Source organism: Podarcis tiliguerta, assembly GCF_965153285.1.
Source record: "Podarcis tiliguerta genome assembly, chromosome: 1".
Lineage (NCBI taxonomy): Eukaryota > Metazoa > Chordata > Lepidosauria > Squamata > Lacertidae > Podarcis > Podarcis tiliguerta.
Window position 1 is genome coordinate 7,093,630 of NC_139534.1, and position 14,223 is coordinate 7,107,852.

The 14,223-nt window shown below is 44.4% G+C and overlaps 1 protein-coding gene across 2 annotated transcripts; it reads right to left on the reverse strand.

The window, feature by feature from the left end:
• Positions 1–2,063: 2,063 nt before the first annotated feature.
• FAM237A (family with sequence similarity 237 member A) lies at positions 2,064–9,798 on the reverse strand. 2 transcript variants are annotated; one of them, XM_083399512.1, is made up of 3 exons: positions 9,667–9,798; positions 6,224–6,612; positions 2,064–2,407 (listed from the first exon to the last, which is right to left on the reverse strand). In XM_083399512.1, the coding sequence occupies exons 2-3, from the start codon at positions 6,594–6,596 to the stop codon at positions 2,262–2,264; spliced, it is 519 nt and encodes a 172-aa protein (XP_083255638.1). In that variant the 5' UTR covers positions 6,597–6,612; positions 9,667–9,798; the 3' UTR covers positions 2,064–2,261. The 2 variants fall into 2 exon arrangements, with proteins under 2 accessions (XP_083255638.1, XP_083255639.1); XM_083399513.1 differs by having other exon boundaries at positions 6,224–6,616; positions 9,667–9,754.
• Between the last annotated feature and the right edge of the window lie 4,425 nt (positions 9,799–14,223).

Genomic DNA, 14,223 nt, shown 5'->3' on the forward strand with positions numbered 1-14,223 from the left:
AGTCCGAGCTGCGGCCGTTGCATATAAGAATACCTCCCTAAAGGCCTTCAGGATTTCCCTGCCAACAATTCTTAACAGAAATGCTGACTCCTTAAAGATTACCAAATGGCTTGTGGCAAATAATTGTGGTCTCTAGGCCTTTCAAGATTACATTACTATGGGTGTGGCTCTCCCTTGGGTTTTGTTTGAATCAATACATTCAGTGTGAAACCACAAAGTGTGACACAAGGAACACAGTATTTTGGGTTTTTTTAATTAAGCACATACATGCACACATCCTGCTGCTATATACCCTGCTTAATGTAATGCCTGCAAAATATGATGCGTAAAATGATGTCACGAATGCTTCGGCCCCAGATTATAGCACTGACACGAGAATACCGGCCAGCGCTTTGGGACGAGCCAGAAGGCTGTCCAAAAGAAGAGGAGGGAATGAAGGAATGGGTTTCTGTGCAGCCAGTTTGAAACTGACCCCAAATCCCCATTTTTCCTCCTCCAAGGGAGCATTTCTAAAATGCTCTAACATGAGCTCTTGAGCCAAAACCCAGCTGCATAAACAAGTCCTCAAAGCTCTCTCCCTTATCAGTCCGTGACGGCAATGAGTGGCCTTGCCAGTTCCAGTAGAGCAGGGATGACGCATCTGGGTCTTATCCTACATCCTGACCACAAAGACCACACAGACCTTGTCAAGTCTGACAAGAGACCTGGGAACGGCGCCAGGAGTTGGTGACCTCCTGCCCCAAGATAAGAGTATAGAAACAGGAACAACCTTTTAGGGTCAAGAGTACAGGAAGAGGAAAACCCTTTTATGGTTAAGAGTACCGGAGCAGGAACATATGTGATGTCAACCTGCGTGTATAAGCTGACGTGGCTGGATTCCTGGGGAAGGGGGGGAGAGGGTGCCTGGAGGATATATATACTGCATGAAATTTCTCATTTCTTTGGACTTGCTGTGGACTGACCATGCAAGTGCCTTCTGCTATCCGGAGAGCAGAATAACCTCTTTCTCTGAATCAACCTTGGTGTCATTTGACTTCCTTCCTCCCTTCCGGGAGCAACGCAGACCCCACCAGTCGGTAAAGTCTAATAAGGCTACAGAAAGGTTACAGTTTACTGTTGCAGAATCTGACTTTGGCTGCAAGGTGTGCATGATTTGTCTGACTGGGGCTCTTCTCCCTTAGAGAGACCTCTGTCTTATGCATGCTGAGATACAAGTGGTTTTTATTTTTACAGTGGTGCCTCGCAAGACGAAAGAATCCATTCCGCGAGTCTCTTCGTCTTGCGGTTTTTTTCGTCTTGCGAAGCAAGCCCATTAGCGGATTAGCGCTATTAGTGGTTTAGCGGCTATTAGCGGCTATTAAAGGCTTAAGGGATTAGCGGATTAGCTGCTAAAAGGCTATTAGCGGCTATTAAAGTCTTAAGGGATTAGCGGATTAGCTGCTAAAAGGCTATTAGCGGCTATTAAAGTCTTAAGGGATTAGCGGATTAGCTGCTAAAAGGCTATTAGCGGCTTAGATCAGCTGATAAGCGGCTTAGATCAGCTGTTAAGCGGCTTAGCGATCAGCTGTTAAGCGGCTTAGGGGCTTGGGGAAAAGGGGGGGAGGGGAGGGAAACCCCAGGAATCGCAAGGCATTTTCGTCTTGCGAAGCAAGCCCATAGCAAATTCGTCCTGGGAAACACCTCCAAAACGGAAAACCCTTTCGTCTAGCGGGTTTTCTGTCTTGCAAGGCATTCGTCTTGCGGGGCACCACTGTACTTCTGTGCAGTTGAGGCATTTGTCAGCATGCATGTGGGAGAAGCACCCAATGGCATGACTTTAATTGTACCAGCCCGCACCTGAAAATGAAAAGCATTGTGTTCTCTTCTTTTCTGTATTGGGAAGCCAGTGCAAACTCCCCTTTCTATTCCCCCCCCCCATCTCATGGAAGTTATACATGCAGAACCAATAAGTTGGCTAGCTACTTACAAACTTATTAAAGAAACAGAATTCCCAGGCTTCATAATGAAATCAAAATAAAAACAAGCACCAACCTACAGTTTAACAAATGGAATGAAATGGGAGTTAGTTGCAAAGAACGCCTAATCATTTTAATGGGATGTAAATTTACAAGGCGCTTTTGCTAGATTGTACTTCTAGTGTGCAGGCAGTCTTTTTCCACGAGAAACAACTTCAAATGCAATTAAAGGCAAAAACCGAAACGGTAACAGTATTTGTTTAAAGGGAGGAAAGAGGGACGGATGAAGAACTCAACTGTACAACTCTAGAAGATTTTCGCCTTCATTGTTAAGTGTCCAGTAATTCTTCCGTGTGAAGCAAACCTGCTCTTGTGCACATGAATTCTTATTAAGTTTTCTTTCAGTTCTTTCTTTTTCCATAGAGGAGTCATCTGAATTTGTGAAAAGATGCCTAGATGTTGGGAGGGAAAGCAACATAAACATGTATTTCTGATGCACCTGGGAAATTGTACTTTTCCTGACATTATCATGTTGTTTCATGTTTAATTTCATCCCATGGTTTAGAAATACACTTTATTTGATATGATAGCTAATTTATAAGAAGACCGTGGGAATCGCCGAATGAGTTCTGCCAGCGGAAACTGCACACAAGGACTTCTACTTATGCTGTGATGCTTCCCCCAGCCCCCCCAAAATTGGCTTGGGGGTAGGGAAGGTTGGGCAAAACCTTGGAACAGAGTGCAGGGGGTGGATTGGGGAACATTGGCGTCTGGCAAGTCAAAATGCTTGCACTTATGAGACAATCAGAGGAGTGTGATGCTTAATCCCTCCTAACAGACATACTTCAAATCATAATCCCTCATAACGGACATACTTCAAATCATCCTGATTGTTATGTACTGATTGAATAGGATCCAAAATACAGCAGTATGACTGGTCCTAGAACAATAGGATCCAAAATGCAGCAGTCTGATTGGTCCTAGAACAATAGGATTCAGAATGCAGCAGTCTGATTGGTCCTAGAACAATGCAGCAGTATGATTGGTCTGCAGGAGCCACCCAATCCAGCTCCAGATGGAAGTGAATCCACAACCTGATTGGCCTACAGGAGAATTCCGGAATTAGCCAATCACGTGCAGCCCATTGTGTAAATAATGTATATAAGGCAGACATTCTGGGGGAACTTCCATTCCTCCTCACTACTATGAGCTGAATAAAGAGCATGAAATCCACTCTCGACTCTGAGCATATTTCACTGATCATGAGATCAAATGTTGCATGTGGTAAAATAAACCAGAGTGAATGAAACTGCTGATCTTCACATGCAAACTTACACAGTGTGCAAGGGCTTCCCATTTAGTGACCGAGATATATAAACGAGTGATTAACATTAATTGTCGGCAATTTAACAGGGATAAGTGGGGAAGTACAGGACTTAATTTAAATTAAGTATTTCATGCCTGTGGCTGCAAGTTAGGTTAATTAACAAGTGTTAACAGGTATTTAATCTATGTTAAAGTGATTTGCATGGTAAATGAACATGGATCGGAATATCCCTCACCTGTACAATTCATTGGGCATTGGATGAACTTGACACATACGACATTCAGATGACCACTAAAGCTACAGTGAATTAATCAGTTGAGTAAGGAAAGAACCAGGACAAAATATCAAATCTAACTAAGCATGAGATGGGGGAGGCGGAAAGCTCAACAATTCTGGGGTCTTCCTAACACTTTCGTTGCGTCATGGTTTCTTACTTTTTGAAATATGGCAACCTTAACCTATCCAAATCAACATTTTGCACAGCTCTAGCCATTGTGAAGCTCAGATGAAATAAAGATGCTCCTGCTATAATGGTTACCATATTTAGGAATCAGCAGTTTGCTTCATTTTTATAAGATGCTAGATAATAAGTTTCTCTGTGTTGTGTGGTCCATCGATTTTTCTTTTTCATGGAAGTGGATGTTTCTGTTAAATTAACATGGACTGACTACATGGTGAAACCAAAGCCCAGCCGAAATTTAGATAGCCTGATTTATTTCCTTCTCATTTAGGAGCTAGCAGAACCGTGTCCCTTGTTAAGTTTGCAGCTTTTTTTTTTTTAAAAAAAATAATGATTATATTTTAGTTCACCGAGTCTATGATTTAACACTCAGGCTGAATAGCATCATTATTTTACAGTTCCCATTTGCTCAAACACCTGCCATTATTCACATTTTACTGACAGAGATCTGAGACTCAGGAACAGTGTTGTTGTGATTCTGGCTCTCGCCTAACCATAATTAATACGCTGGGAGTCAGTTTTGTGTATATGTGTTCTTGTACTTCCTGGAGTTAACTCAACCCTTCTTATTGCAGTTAAATTTATTGTTGGTGCCAGTGTGAACGATGGTTTATGCCAGCTAGGGTTTCAGAATCTGAACCTGCAAACTGATATCTAACCAATCTAATCACACATCCTTATATGAACTGAAATCTAGCAGATATTTTTTTGGGGGGAGAAACACTTATCAGTCCAGTAAAATATGAGCAACATATCTTTGTCTACACATTCTCTGTTCAAGCAACTGAAAGGGGAGCAAAGGGAGTTCCCATTTCCTTTGAAGGAACTTGCTCAGAAGAGAGTTTCGGCCATGTTAATGCCCACCTCGTGAATTTTATGAGCAGCCAAGTGATTTATCCATCCCCACTGAGATCCCTTTGATGCCTGCTTTGGTTGCATAGTTTTCAGCATGTATAACCATGACAGAAGTACCGGTAATCCCTGGATTTCTAGAATTGTGCCACCATACAAAGGGCGCAATTCAATTACAGTGACAACTGTGCTCCATCAATAGTAATAGATTTAACAACAAGTTTAAGCCATGTTTCTGGTTCACATGGATTTCACTTTGGCCGGGACCTCTTCTGACATTGCCACTAGTTGCATGGGACCTAGGCCTTGAGTCCCCTACAAAACACTCGTGGGCACCATGGCACCCTAAGACACCCCTGATGGCACCTACCTAGCCTCCTTGCCCCTCCCAATTTTATTATTTTAAATTGAGGGTTTGGGGGGGAGTTGCTAGATTGGGGAGGGGTTACCTGTTTGTTAGTTTTTGGGGGCTTTTTTATGCCTGGGTTTTATTTGTTTTAAAGTGTTTGTAGGTGCTTTGCCTGGGTATTTTGTGGGGTGGCAGTAGTTCTATGCATCCCCAGTGTTCTTCTGTCTTAATGCTACAATGGTGGTACCTTGGTTCCCTAATGGCTTGGCTCTGGAACAAATTGGTTCCTGAACGCCACAAACCCTACTGATGAACACCCAGCCCAAACCCCCTGATGATCTCTCCTTGTGGCTGCATGTAGATGTTGAAAGCATGGGGGAGAGGACAGAACCCTGAGGCACCCCACAGGTGAGAGTCCAGGGGTCTGAACACTCATCCTCCCCCCCCCCCACTTTCTAAACACGGCCCAGGAGGAAGGAGCGGAACCACTGTGTAACAGTGCCCCCAGCTCCCAGCCCCTCTAGACGGTCCAGAAGGATGTTATGGTCAATGGTGTCAAAAGCCATTGATAACCGCCTCTTTCAGTGGGTCTTTGAAGGCTCCCTCACAGAGAGAAGCATTCACCACCCTGCGAAGCTTTTATAACCAGGATAGGCAAGGATCAAGGAGACAGGTGGTTGGTTTCATTCGTCCAAGCAGCCTGTCCACATCCTCGGAGGTAACAGATTGGAATTGATCCCACTCAACTTGACTAGACAGGACTCTAGCACTCTCCCGGCCCGGCCCTGCTCCCACAGTGGAGTCTACCTCTTCCCGAATCTGAGGGACTTTATCTGCAAAAAACTTAGCAAAATCATTGCAGGAGATCATGGGGCCCGTACTGGGCCCCGATGTAGCAGGTGGTTCCGCTAAATTGTGAACCACCTGGGAAAGTCTCCTGCTGCTGTTTTCTGCAGATGCAATACAGGCGGTGAAGAAAGTCTTCTTTGCCGTTGCTACCGCCACTTGGTAGGCTCAACATTGAGCTCTAACCCATGTCCGGTCAGCTTCAAAATGAGTTATGCACCACTGGCGCTCTAGCCGTCTCAGTGACTGTTTCATTGCCCTCAGATCCATGGAAAACCATGGATTTCCAAATGTGCCCCCAGGTACAGAAAGATTGAGGACCCTGATTTGGTCCGTGTGGGAGGAAGCCCATGAAATGCCTCCTTCACACACCTGTCTGACTAGGGTTGATAAAAGTTCTGGACATTGCTGCCGCCTTCCTGCCCAGTACTAACCTTGCTTACTCAATATGAGCCAAGATGGAAGAGCTGCAGTTTGCCTCTGGGCTTCAGCCAAGTGCCTTTTCCCTAAGCCGTGGGTTCTGGAGAGTACGCAGTCCATGTAGATATCCCAGAAGAGCTGGGCCAGGTGCCAAAACAAAGCCCCGTGCTTCAAGTCCTCAGACGACTTCAGGAAGATCATAAAGTCCCAAAAGCCGCTGACGGAGTCAGAAACACGCGGCTGCCTCATCTCCAGCAAGACGGCTGAGGAGGATTCCCAGCATTTGGGATCAGCTCGGCCAAGAGCCATAGGGTCCATCTGGCTATGGCAGAAGAAAGGCGTCACATGAAGCAAACCCACAACGAAAAGGAAGCAGGTGAATCTCATGTTGCGGAAAAGCTTTCTTTCTTTCTTTTTCCAATTGTTAAAATTGATTTTCCACATTTATAATGAAAAGAAAAAAGGGGGAGAAAGAGACACATTACAATACAATAAACTAAACACAAAGAAAATTTGTTTCTTCCAATATTGAATTCTTGTTACATTGATAACTGACTTCCTCGAATCCTCGAATTCCTCGTATCTAACTGAATTTCACTGTATCACCTGTGTAGCAGTTCTCCAAAATCATATTTCTAGTAAAATTAACTCCTTTCATTTACTATCCTCTTCTCTTTTATTAATATTCTAATCCTTAATCTTTACTACCACATATTCTTATTCTACCCCTAAGCCTGTTTATTGCTTCCAAGAATTTTCTATTTATCTTATATTACAATATTTAGCTAAATATTCTTTAAATTTATTCCAATCCTCTCTCCTCTTCTTTCTGGTCCTGGATTCTTCCAGTCACGTCGACCAGCTCCAAAAAGTCCAACATCTTCATCTGCCATTCTTCTATTGTTGGTATTTCTTGCGATTTCCAATTTTTGGCTAATAAAAGTCTTGCCGCTGTAGTGGCATACAAAGACAGTATAACATTTTTTGGGGGCAATTCCAATCCTATTCCAAGTAGAAAGGCTTCTGGTTTCTTAATAAATGTATTTTTCAACATTTTTTTTCAACTCATTATAAATCTTTTCCCAGAAGTCTTTCACCTTAAGACACATCCACCACCTATGATAAAAAGTACCTTCTTTTTCTTTGCATTTCCAACATTGATTGTCATTTGTATGATAAATCTTTGCTAATTTCACCGGGGTTAAGTACCATCTATACATCATTTTCATAATATTTTCCTTTAATACAGTACATGCAGTAAACTTGACCCCTTTCTTCCACAACCTTTCGCAACCTTTCATCATTCTATTGTGCCCAACATCTCTTGCCAAATCAAGGAAAAGCTTTCTTATGGCGCCAGAATCCATTGACTTTCTGGAACCTGCGAAGAGCAGGAATAGCATAACAATCCCCAACCCGTCTTAAGAAAGTGCTATAGCTCCGTGCTAGAACATATGCTCTAGGATCAATGCTTGGCTCCTCTAGCTGGGTCTGGGAAAGACTTATGTGAAGTCCTAGAATCCAAAAGCACTCAGTGAGGAACCAATGATCTGACCCTGTCAATTCTCATGGAGCTTCAGACAGGATGGGCAACTGTCAGGGAAGATGTTCAGCAACAGCTCCATTTTCTCCATCCCTGGTTTAGAGCTACCTTGTATTCCTGCAAGCAGCCACATCAGATGAGCCACTGGGTCCTTCTAAACACCTGTCTCCTGCACAAACTCCCCTGTCCTTAGCTCCTCTATTCAGCACTGTGTCTGTTCCTATATAGCAGTGCTGCTCTCTGTGGCTGGAACACTCTTTCTTCCTGTCTCAAGACACTTTCCCCTCTTCAATTTCTGTGTTCTGCACAGTGGCGTAGCGTGGGTTGTCAGCACCCGGGGCAAGGAAAGTAATTTGCGCCCCCTAACCCGGGGCAAGGCAAGTAATTTGCCCCCCCCCGCTGCACTCTCCCTCCCCCAGATAGTCCCTCGCTCTCTCTCCACACCGCACGGCACGCCCGGCACCCTCCCCTCCACAGTGGGCGGCTATTTCTGTGCATTGCTCAAATATGTATTTTTTAACTTGTTTTCTCTCTCTTATAATAAGAAATATGGAATCTATAGTTGGCAAACACTGTATCATGACATGTTTATAATGCAGAATAGATGCATTCATGAGTTTACAGCTTGCTGTATTTCTAAATTTTAACATGAGTCCGACCGGGGAGAAGGGTGGGAATAAAATATTGTGCATTCATATTGACGGATAAGTGTATTTGATATCCTCTTCTGGAACAATAAGAAGCCTCAACTCATTTTTATAAAGACAACAATATTCCTGCTTCTAAATGCAAGAGAGATGCTTCAGCTATGATCCATGCTCCTTGTATATACATACCAGTCTTTAAGGAACTTTATGCACAATCTCTATATGATGAACAAGTACTTTATGGATTATGAGCTGTAGGTATAGGGAAACCCTTCATTGCCACCCCTTTTTTTCCCATTGCTTCCCTGCCTTTGCTATCTCAGCTAAGCAGGTTTACAAATATATTTGGTCCTTGCTAAATTGGAAGTTAAAGAGGCAGAATTCCCTCTTTCTCTCCTCCTAATATCAAACTCAGGGTGAGTGCCACCAGGATCATAGTGAAAACTGAGGAAACAACAAAGAGGTATCAACAGGGCTGGGAGAAACGAAGGGTTTATAGAAGTGTAAAGAATCTTTAAAAAATAGCTAATGGGACAACCTCCACCCCCTGCCCCCAAACAACCCAATGATGACTGAGCAGGCGTAGAATATAGGGTGAACTATAGAAAAGAAAAACAGATGGGGCATGCCCTACGTGGAGGGAAGAGCTGTCTGGAACCATGAAGAGGAACACTCCTTTGATGAAGAAGAAGACACTACAAAATGTTGTTGCTGGTCTTACTCGTAACATCTCTACCTTAAGAGAGGACGTTTAGCTTTTAAAGCTCAGGAGTGAAGTATGTTTTGCATTTCTTGCTGCCTGTTTCCTGAATTCCCCACTCCTCTTTCTCGCAGTTCCTTCTTAGCAGTAGTTCTTATACCCTGTGAAGGCTGCTTGAGACACCAGTAGCCCAGACTCCATCACTGTCTTAACGTAGCGGATTGTGCCGCAACACACTACCCCTCCGGAAACAAATCGTCCTCCAGTACTTTACTGATCAACAAATGTATTCTGCCATAGGCTTTCATGAACTAGTTTTGATTTTCGCTTGAAGGTGGGTCAGATTTCCACTGCCCCTCCGCTCCTAAGCTCTCTTGCACACCTTGGAAGCAGAATGCAGACTCTACAGCTGCTAAAAAGAGCATCAGACTCTGACTGTGTAAACGCCACCTGCATGCCTGACTTCTAGGAGCTCTCCTTGGTGCTGAAGCCAACACAAGCTCTTGTGTTTTCCTTTCAATCTCTGCTCTGGAGGGGGGAAAAAAGACTTACAAGAGATCCACTTACCTTCCTGAATATGGTGTGTGTGGGGGGGGTCTCTCTTCTGGAGACTGAAATTGCACCCAGGGGAAGCCTCTGTTCCAACTTTGTCTCTCCTGAGAATTGTAAGGCAGTATTAGACTTATGCCCCCCTCCCCCCCCCTTTATAAAGAAGTGGGAGTGGATAGCTTTTATTTGTCTTGCGTCAAAGCTCTGTGCAGAAAAACCCCCCTCCCCTTTCAGGTTCAGTCCCTGAAGCAGACTGTTTCCTGGCCCTCCTACGGTTTACTGTTTATTTCGCAAGCACTTAAAAGAAAACTTGTCATCGATTTCACTCGAGAGATAATGCAAAGACTCGGCGGAAACTGTGCAACCACCTGGTATTTCTCCACTCCCAGGAGCTGTTGCTAGTGGACAGCAGAAGAGTGGGGCAGTAAACCACCAACTTCAGAATTCTTTGGTCAATTTTAATGGGGACTTTAATTTTTAACAAAAATTACTATTCACTCAGAACACTAAACCAAAATTAAGCACCCCTCTCTCCTGTTGGTTTCAAGGAGGGAGATTTAAACAGGCACATAACTCTTCCCTTTTAACCAATTGAAATAAAAAATACTTAATTTTCACTGGATTGTGTTTTCTTTCTTTTCTTTCTTTCTTTCTTTCTCTTTCTTTCTTTCTTTCTTTGCACTATCTCAGCAAGAACAGCATTTTGTGCTTTCCTGCAACAACCACATGTGGATGTCTGCTGTGCTGTCACTGGCAACACACAAAGGGACCTGTTGTCATTTTCTTTTAACGTCATCTCAAGGAAAAGCAGGACTGACATAATGCAGAAGGTTTCGTGCATTTAAAAACCCCTCTACCCCAATCCTGCAAAACATGGGCAACAAGTGGAATGGAAATGGCCAAGAAGTCTACTATCTACCTCTAAAAAAGATTTTAGATAGGTATAGTCCCATTGCCAAGCACTTGGGGAACTTCTTTTTTATATAGTCACCCGAAAAAGGAAAAACCATTTCTGGAAAACCCAACATGGAAACAACACAAGGAAATTATAGAAGAAGAGTTGTAGCCTGGGGAAGAGAGATCTTCTGAGAGAGAGAGTACTGGCAATGAAGAAAGAGGACCGAAAGAAGAGTCAAAACAGTCTGTTCTCTCTATTCCCAGATTTTGATTATTACTGACCTACAAGAGGAGTGGAAGACAACAGAGGAGCTAGGGGCCAGTGTAAATGTTGTAATCATACTGTGCTTATATAATAATATATATAATACGTCCATAAAATTTGAGAGCCATCCCATTGTTTATAGACTTTGTATAATAGTTGCATTGACCTTGTGTACCCAAGCAGTGTATTTCTGTAGTGTACAGTGGTACCTCAGGTTACATACGCTTCAGGTTACAGACTCCGCTAACCCAGAAATAGTGCTTCAGGTTAAGAACTTTGCTTCAGGATGAGAACAGAAATCGTGCTCTGGCGGCATGGCGGCAGCAGGAAGCCCCATTAGCTAAAGTGGTGCTTCAGGTTAAGAACAGTTTCAGGTTAAGTACGGACCTCTGGAACAAATTAACCCGAGGTACCACTGTACAGTGGTTCAAAGAAACTGAGTGAGGCTCTCATATCTTACCAACAGTACAGTAAAGACATAGATTACATAGCAGCCATACCTGCAAATTTGTGGTACTGAAGCAGGTATGGGGAACCTGAGGCCCTCATTCATGAAACCAGGGTGCACAGCCCATCATGTCATTTCGGGATACAGGCTCCTCCGTTTGCATGTATCAAAGCCACATCTTTCGAAGGACCCTAGAAATAACATTGTAATGAAGGTGCCAGCAATTAACTGGATGTGACCTGAAGGCCAGTTTCCTCATTTTGGTCAGAGCAATTCTACAAGCTACTTTACAATTAATTGTAATGACATCCGGGAGCGTTTAAGTGTATCATTTGCATTTTGCAAAAAGCACCACTTTGCAAATGAAGAAGTCAGCCCTTATGGCTGGGGCACTTGTTGAGAATTCCTGGCAAGGCAATAAAGGCAAGAGGTCCTTTGTTCTATTCCTGCTTTCTCCATTAGCCTTCTTCGTAGGTAATAAAAAGAGCCAATTTCGCATTACAACTCCACGAAGGAGGTGAGTCACTCTGTTTCAATGGATTCTCAAGAAAATCCCTGGTTGGGGGCGGTTGGGAGAAAGTAAGTGGAACCAAGTTGAAAACCATCACAGGAAGTGAGGAAGATAAATTGGGTTTTTTTACCCACATACCAGCCACTCTGATCACTTGAAAGAAAGGGAGTAGCAACCCACATTTTGTAAAGGAAGCATCAATCCTCCCCTCTGCTTCATTTTGTGCATATTCCAACTTGGTAGGCTGGAATCCTATACATCAGGGGTGGAGAAATTATTCTGGATGCTGGGCCAGATCTCCCCTACCTCTCCTGGGCCAAATTTGGCGGGTGTGTCAATCACAACAATGCCAGCTGATGGGGTGCTTTCAAGACCCCTGCAGTGTCCTGATCAGCTGATTGTCAGTGTAGATCAAAGAGCTGAAGACTCTTTTCCAATGAGCAAGGTGCTAGCAAAGAGCCATGCTCAGCCCATTCATCAATTAGCTTTTAGTTAGTCCTTCTAGACAATGATTCAATATTTCAGCTCAGAGCCTTTTTATCTTATCAACATGGAGAAGATGTTCACTATCCTGCAAACTTTCAGGTCCCCAGGCCTGCTACTCTCTTTCTCTGGTTCCTGGGTGGTGCTGTTTTGGATACTTAAACAAGACTGGAATTAGTATCTATAAGCATGACTCATCACCTTGTCAACAAAGGTCCATATAGTTAAAGCTATGGTTTTCCCAGTGGTGATGAATGGAACTGAGAGCTGGACCATAAAGAAGGCTGATCGCCGAAGAATTGATGCTTTTGAATTATGGTGCTGGAGGAGACTCTTGAGAGTCCCATGGACTGCAAGAAGATCAAACCTCTCCATTCTGAAGGAAATCAGCCCTGAGTGCTCACTGGAAGGACAGATCCTGAAGCTGAGGCTCCAGTACTTTGGCCACCTCATGAGAAGAGAAGACTCCCTGGTAAAGACCCTAATGTTGGGAAAGATGGAGGGCACAAGAAGAAGGGGACGACAGAGGACGAGATGGTTGGATAGTGTTCTCAAAGCTACCAGCATGAGTTTGACCAAACTGTGAGAGGCAGTGGAAGACAGGAGTGCCTGGCGTGCTCTGGTCCACAGGGTCACGAAGAGTCGGACACGACTAAACAAGAAAGCATGACTACTCTCCAGCCCCTCCCTTAACAAATTTACCAAATCTCTTCACCTGCAAGAAGCTTTTGGAGATGGCTCACCCTCAGCTACAACTCTTCCCTTGGGGTTGTTGCTTCCTTGGGCCAGTTTTTTGGGGGGTCCTCCAGCAATACCACCATTTTTTCCGTATTTCCTCCTTTCTCCTCAAAGGTTGGTGTCTTCTATTAGGAAGTGTCAGAAGAGCCTCCTTGTCATCTGCTGGCTCCAAGCAGACTTTAGATCTTTCCCCCCAAAAGATTCCACAACTCCAAGAATGGCACCTGGAAGAATCTGCAGCAACCTCCACTTTCTGCATCACATTTGGAGTTTCTTTTCCAGAAGATGTTGCATAGTTTTGAAAAGCTAGCACAGGCTGGGGGGGAAGATGAAAGCCTAGCACAGGACAGGGGAGAGAGGTGAGCAATGGGGCTTAGTCTGATATAGGGGTTGGGAACCTTGAGCCTGCAGGCTAATATTATAATAATAATCAGTAGTAGTATTAAATGTATTAACTCCCCCCCCCCACACACAGCAGGTCCCAGGACCATGGGCGGTGACAAAGGGGGAGATAAGGGAAAGGGAAAGGGACCCCTGGCCATTAGGTCCAGTCCTTAGCTGTCAAGCGTCCCTTATTTGGCGGGACAGTCCCTTATCCCAGCGCCATGTCCTGCTGCTGTCCCTTATTGATGAGGCTTCGTTTGGCTGAGCTTTCTGCCTTTGGCTTGGAGGGGCTCAGAAGTTGAACATACCTGTGCCCGGAAAATCCCTTATTTTGGCTGCTGATCCCTTATTTTCGAGGCTGCTGGTCCTTTATTTTCAAATCTGTAAGTTGACAGCTATGGTCCGACTCTGGGGTTGTGGCGTTCATCTCGCTTTATTGGCCGAGGGAGCCGGAGTACAGCTTCCAGGTCATGTGGCCAGCATGACTAAGCCGCTTCTGGCGAACCAGAGCTGCGCACAGAAACACCATTTAACTTCCCGCCGGAGCGGTACCTATTTATCTACTTGCACTTCATGCTTTCAAACTGCCAGGTGGGCAGGAGCAGGGACCGAACAACGGGAGCTCACCCTGTCACAGGGATTCGAACCGCCGACCTTCTGATCAGCAAGTCCTAGGCTCTGTGGTTTAATCCACAGCACCACCCGCATCCCTTTTGGGGGGGGGGAAGTACTCCCTCCCAAAATAAGGAGCTCCCCCCCCCCGAGTTGCTCTCCCTGCCCACTTCTGAACTTCTGCCATATGCATGTTATTCATGTTTAGGTCGAGAAGTGGCGACATATGTGCAGACA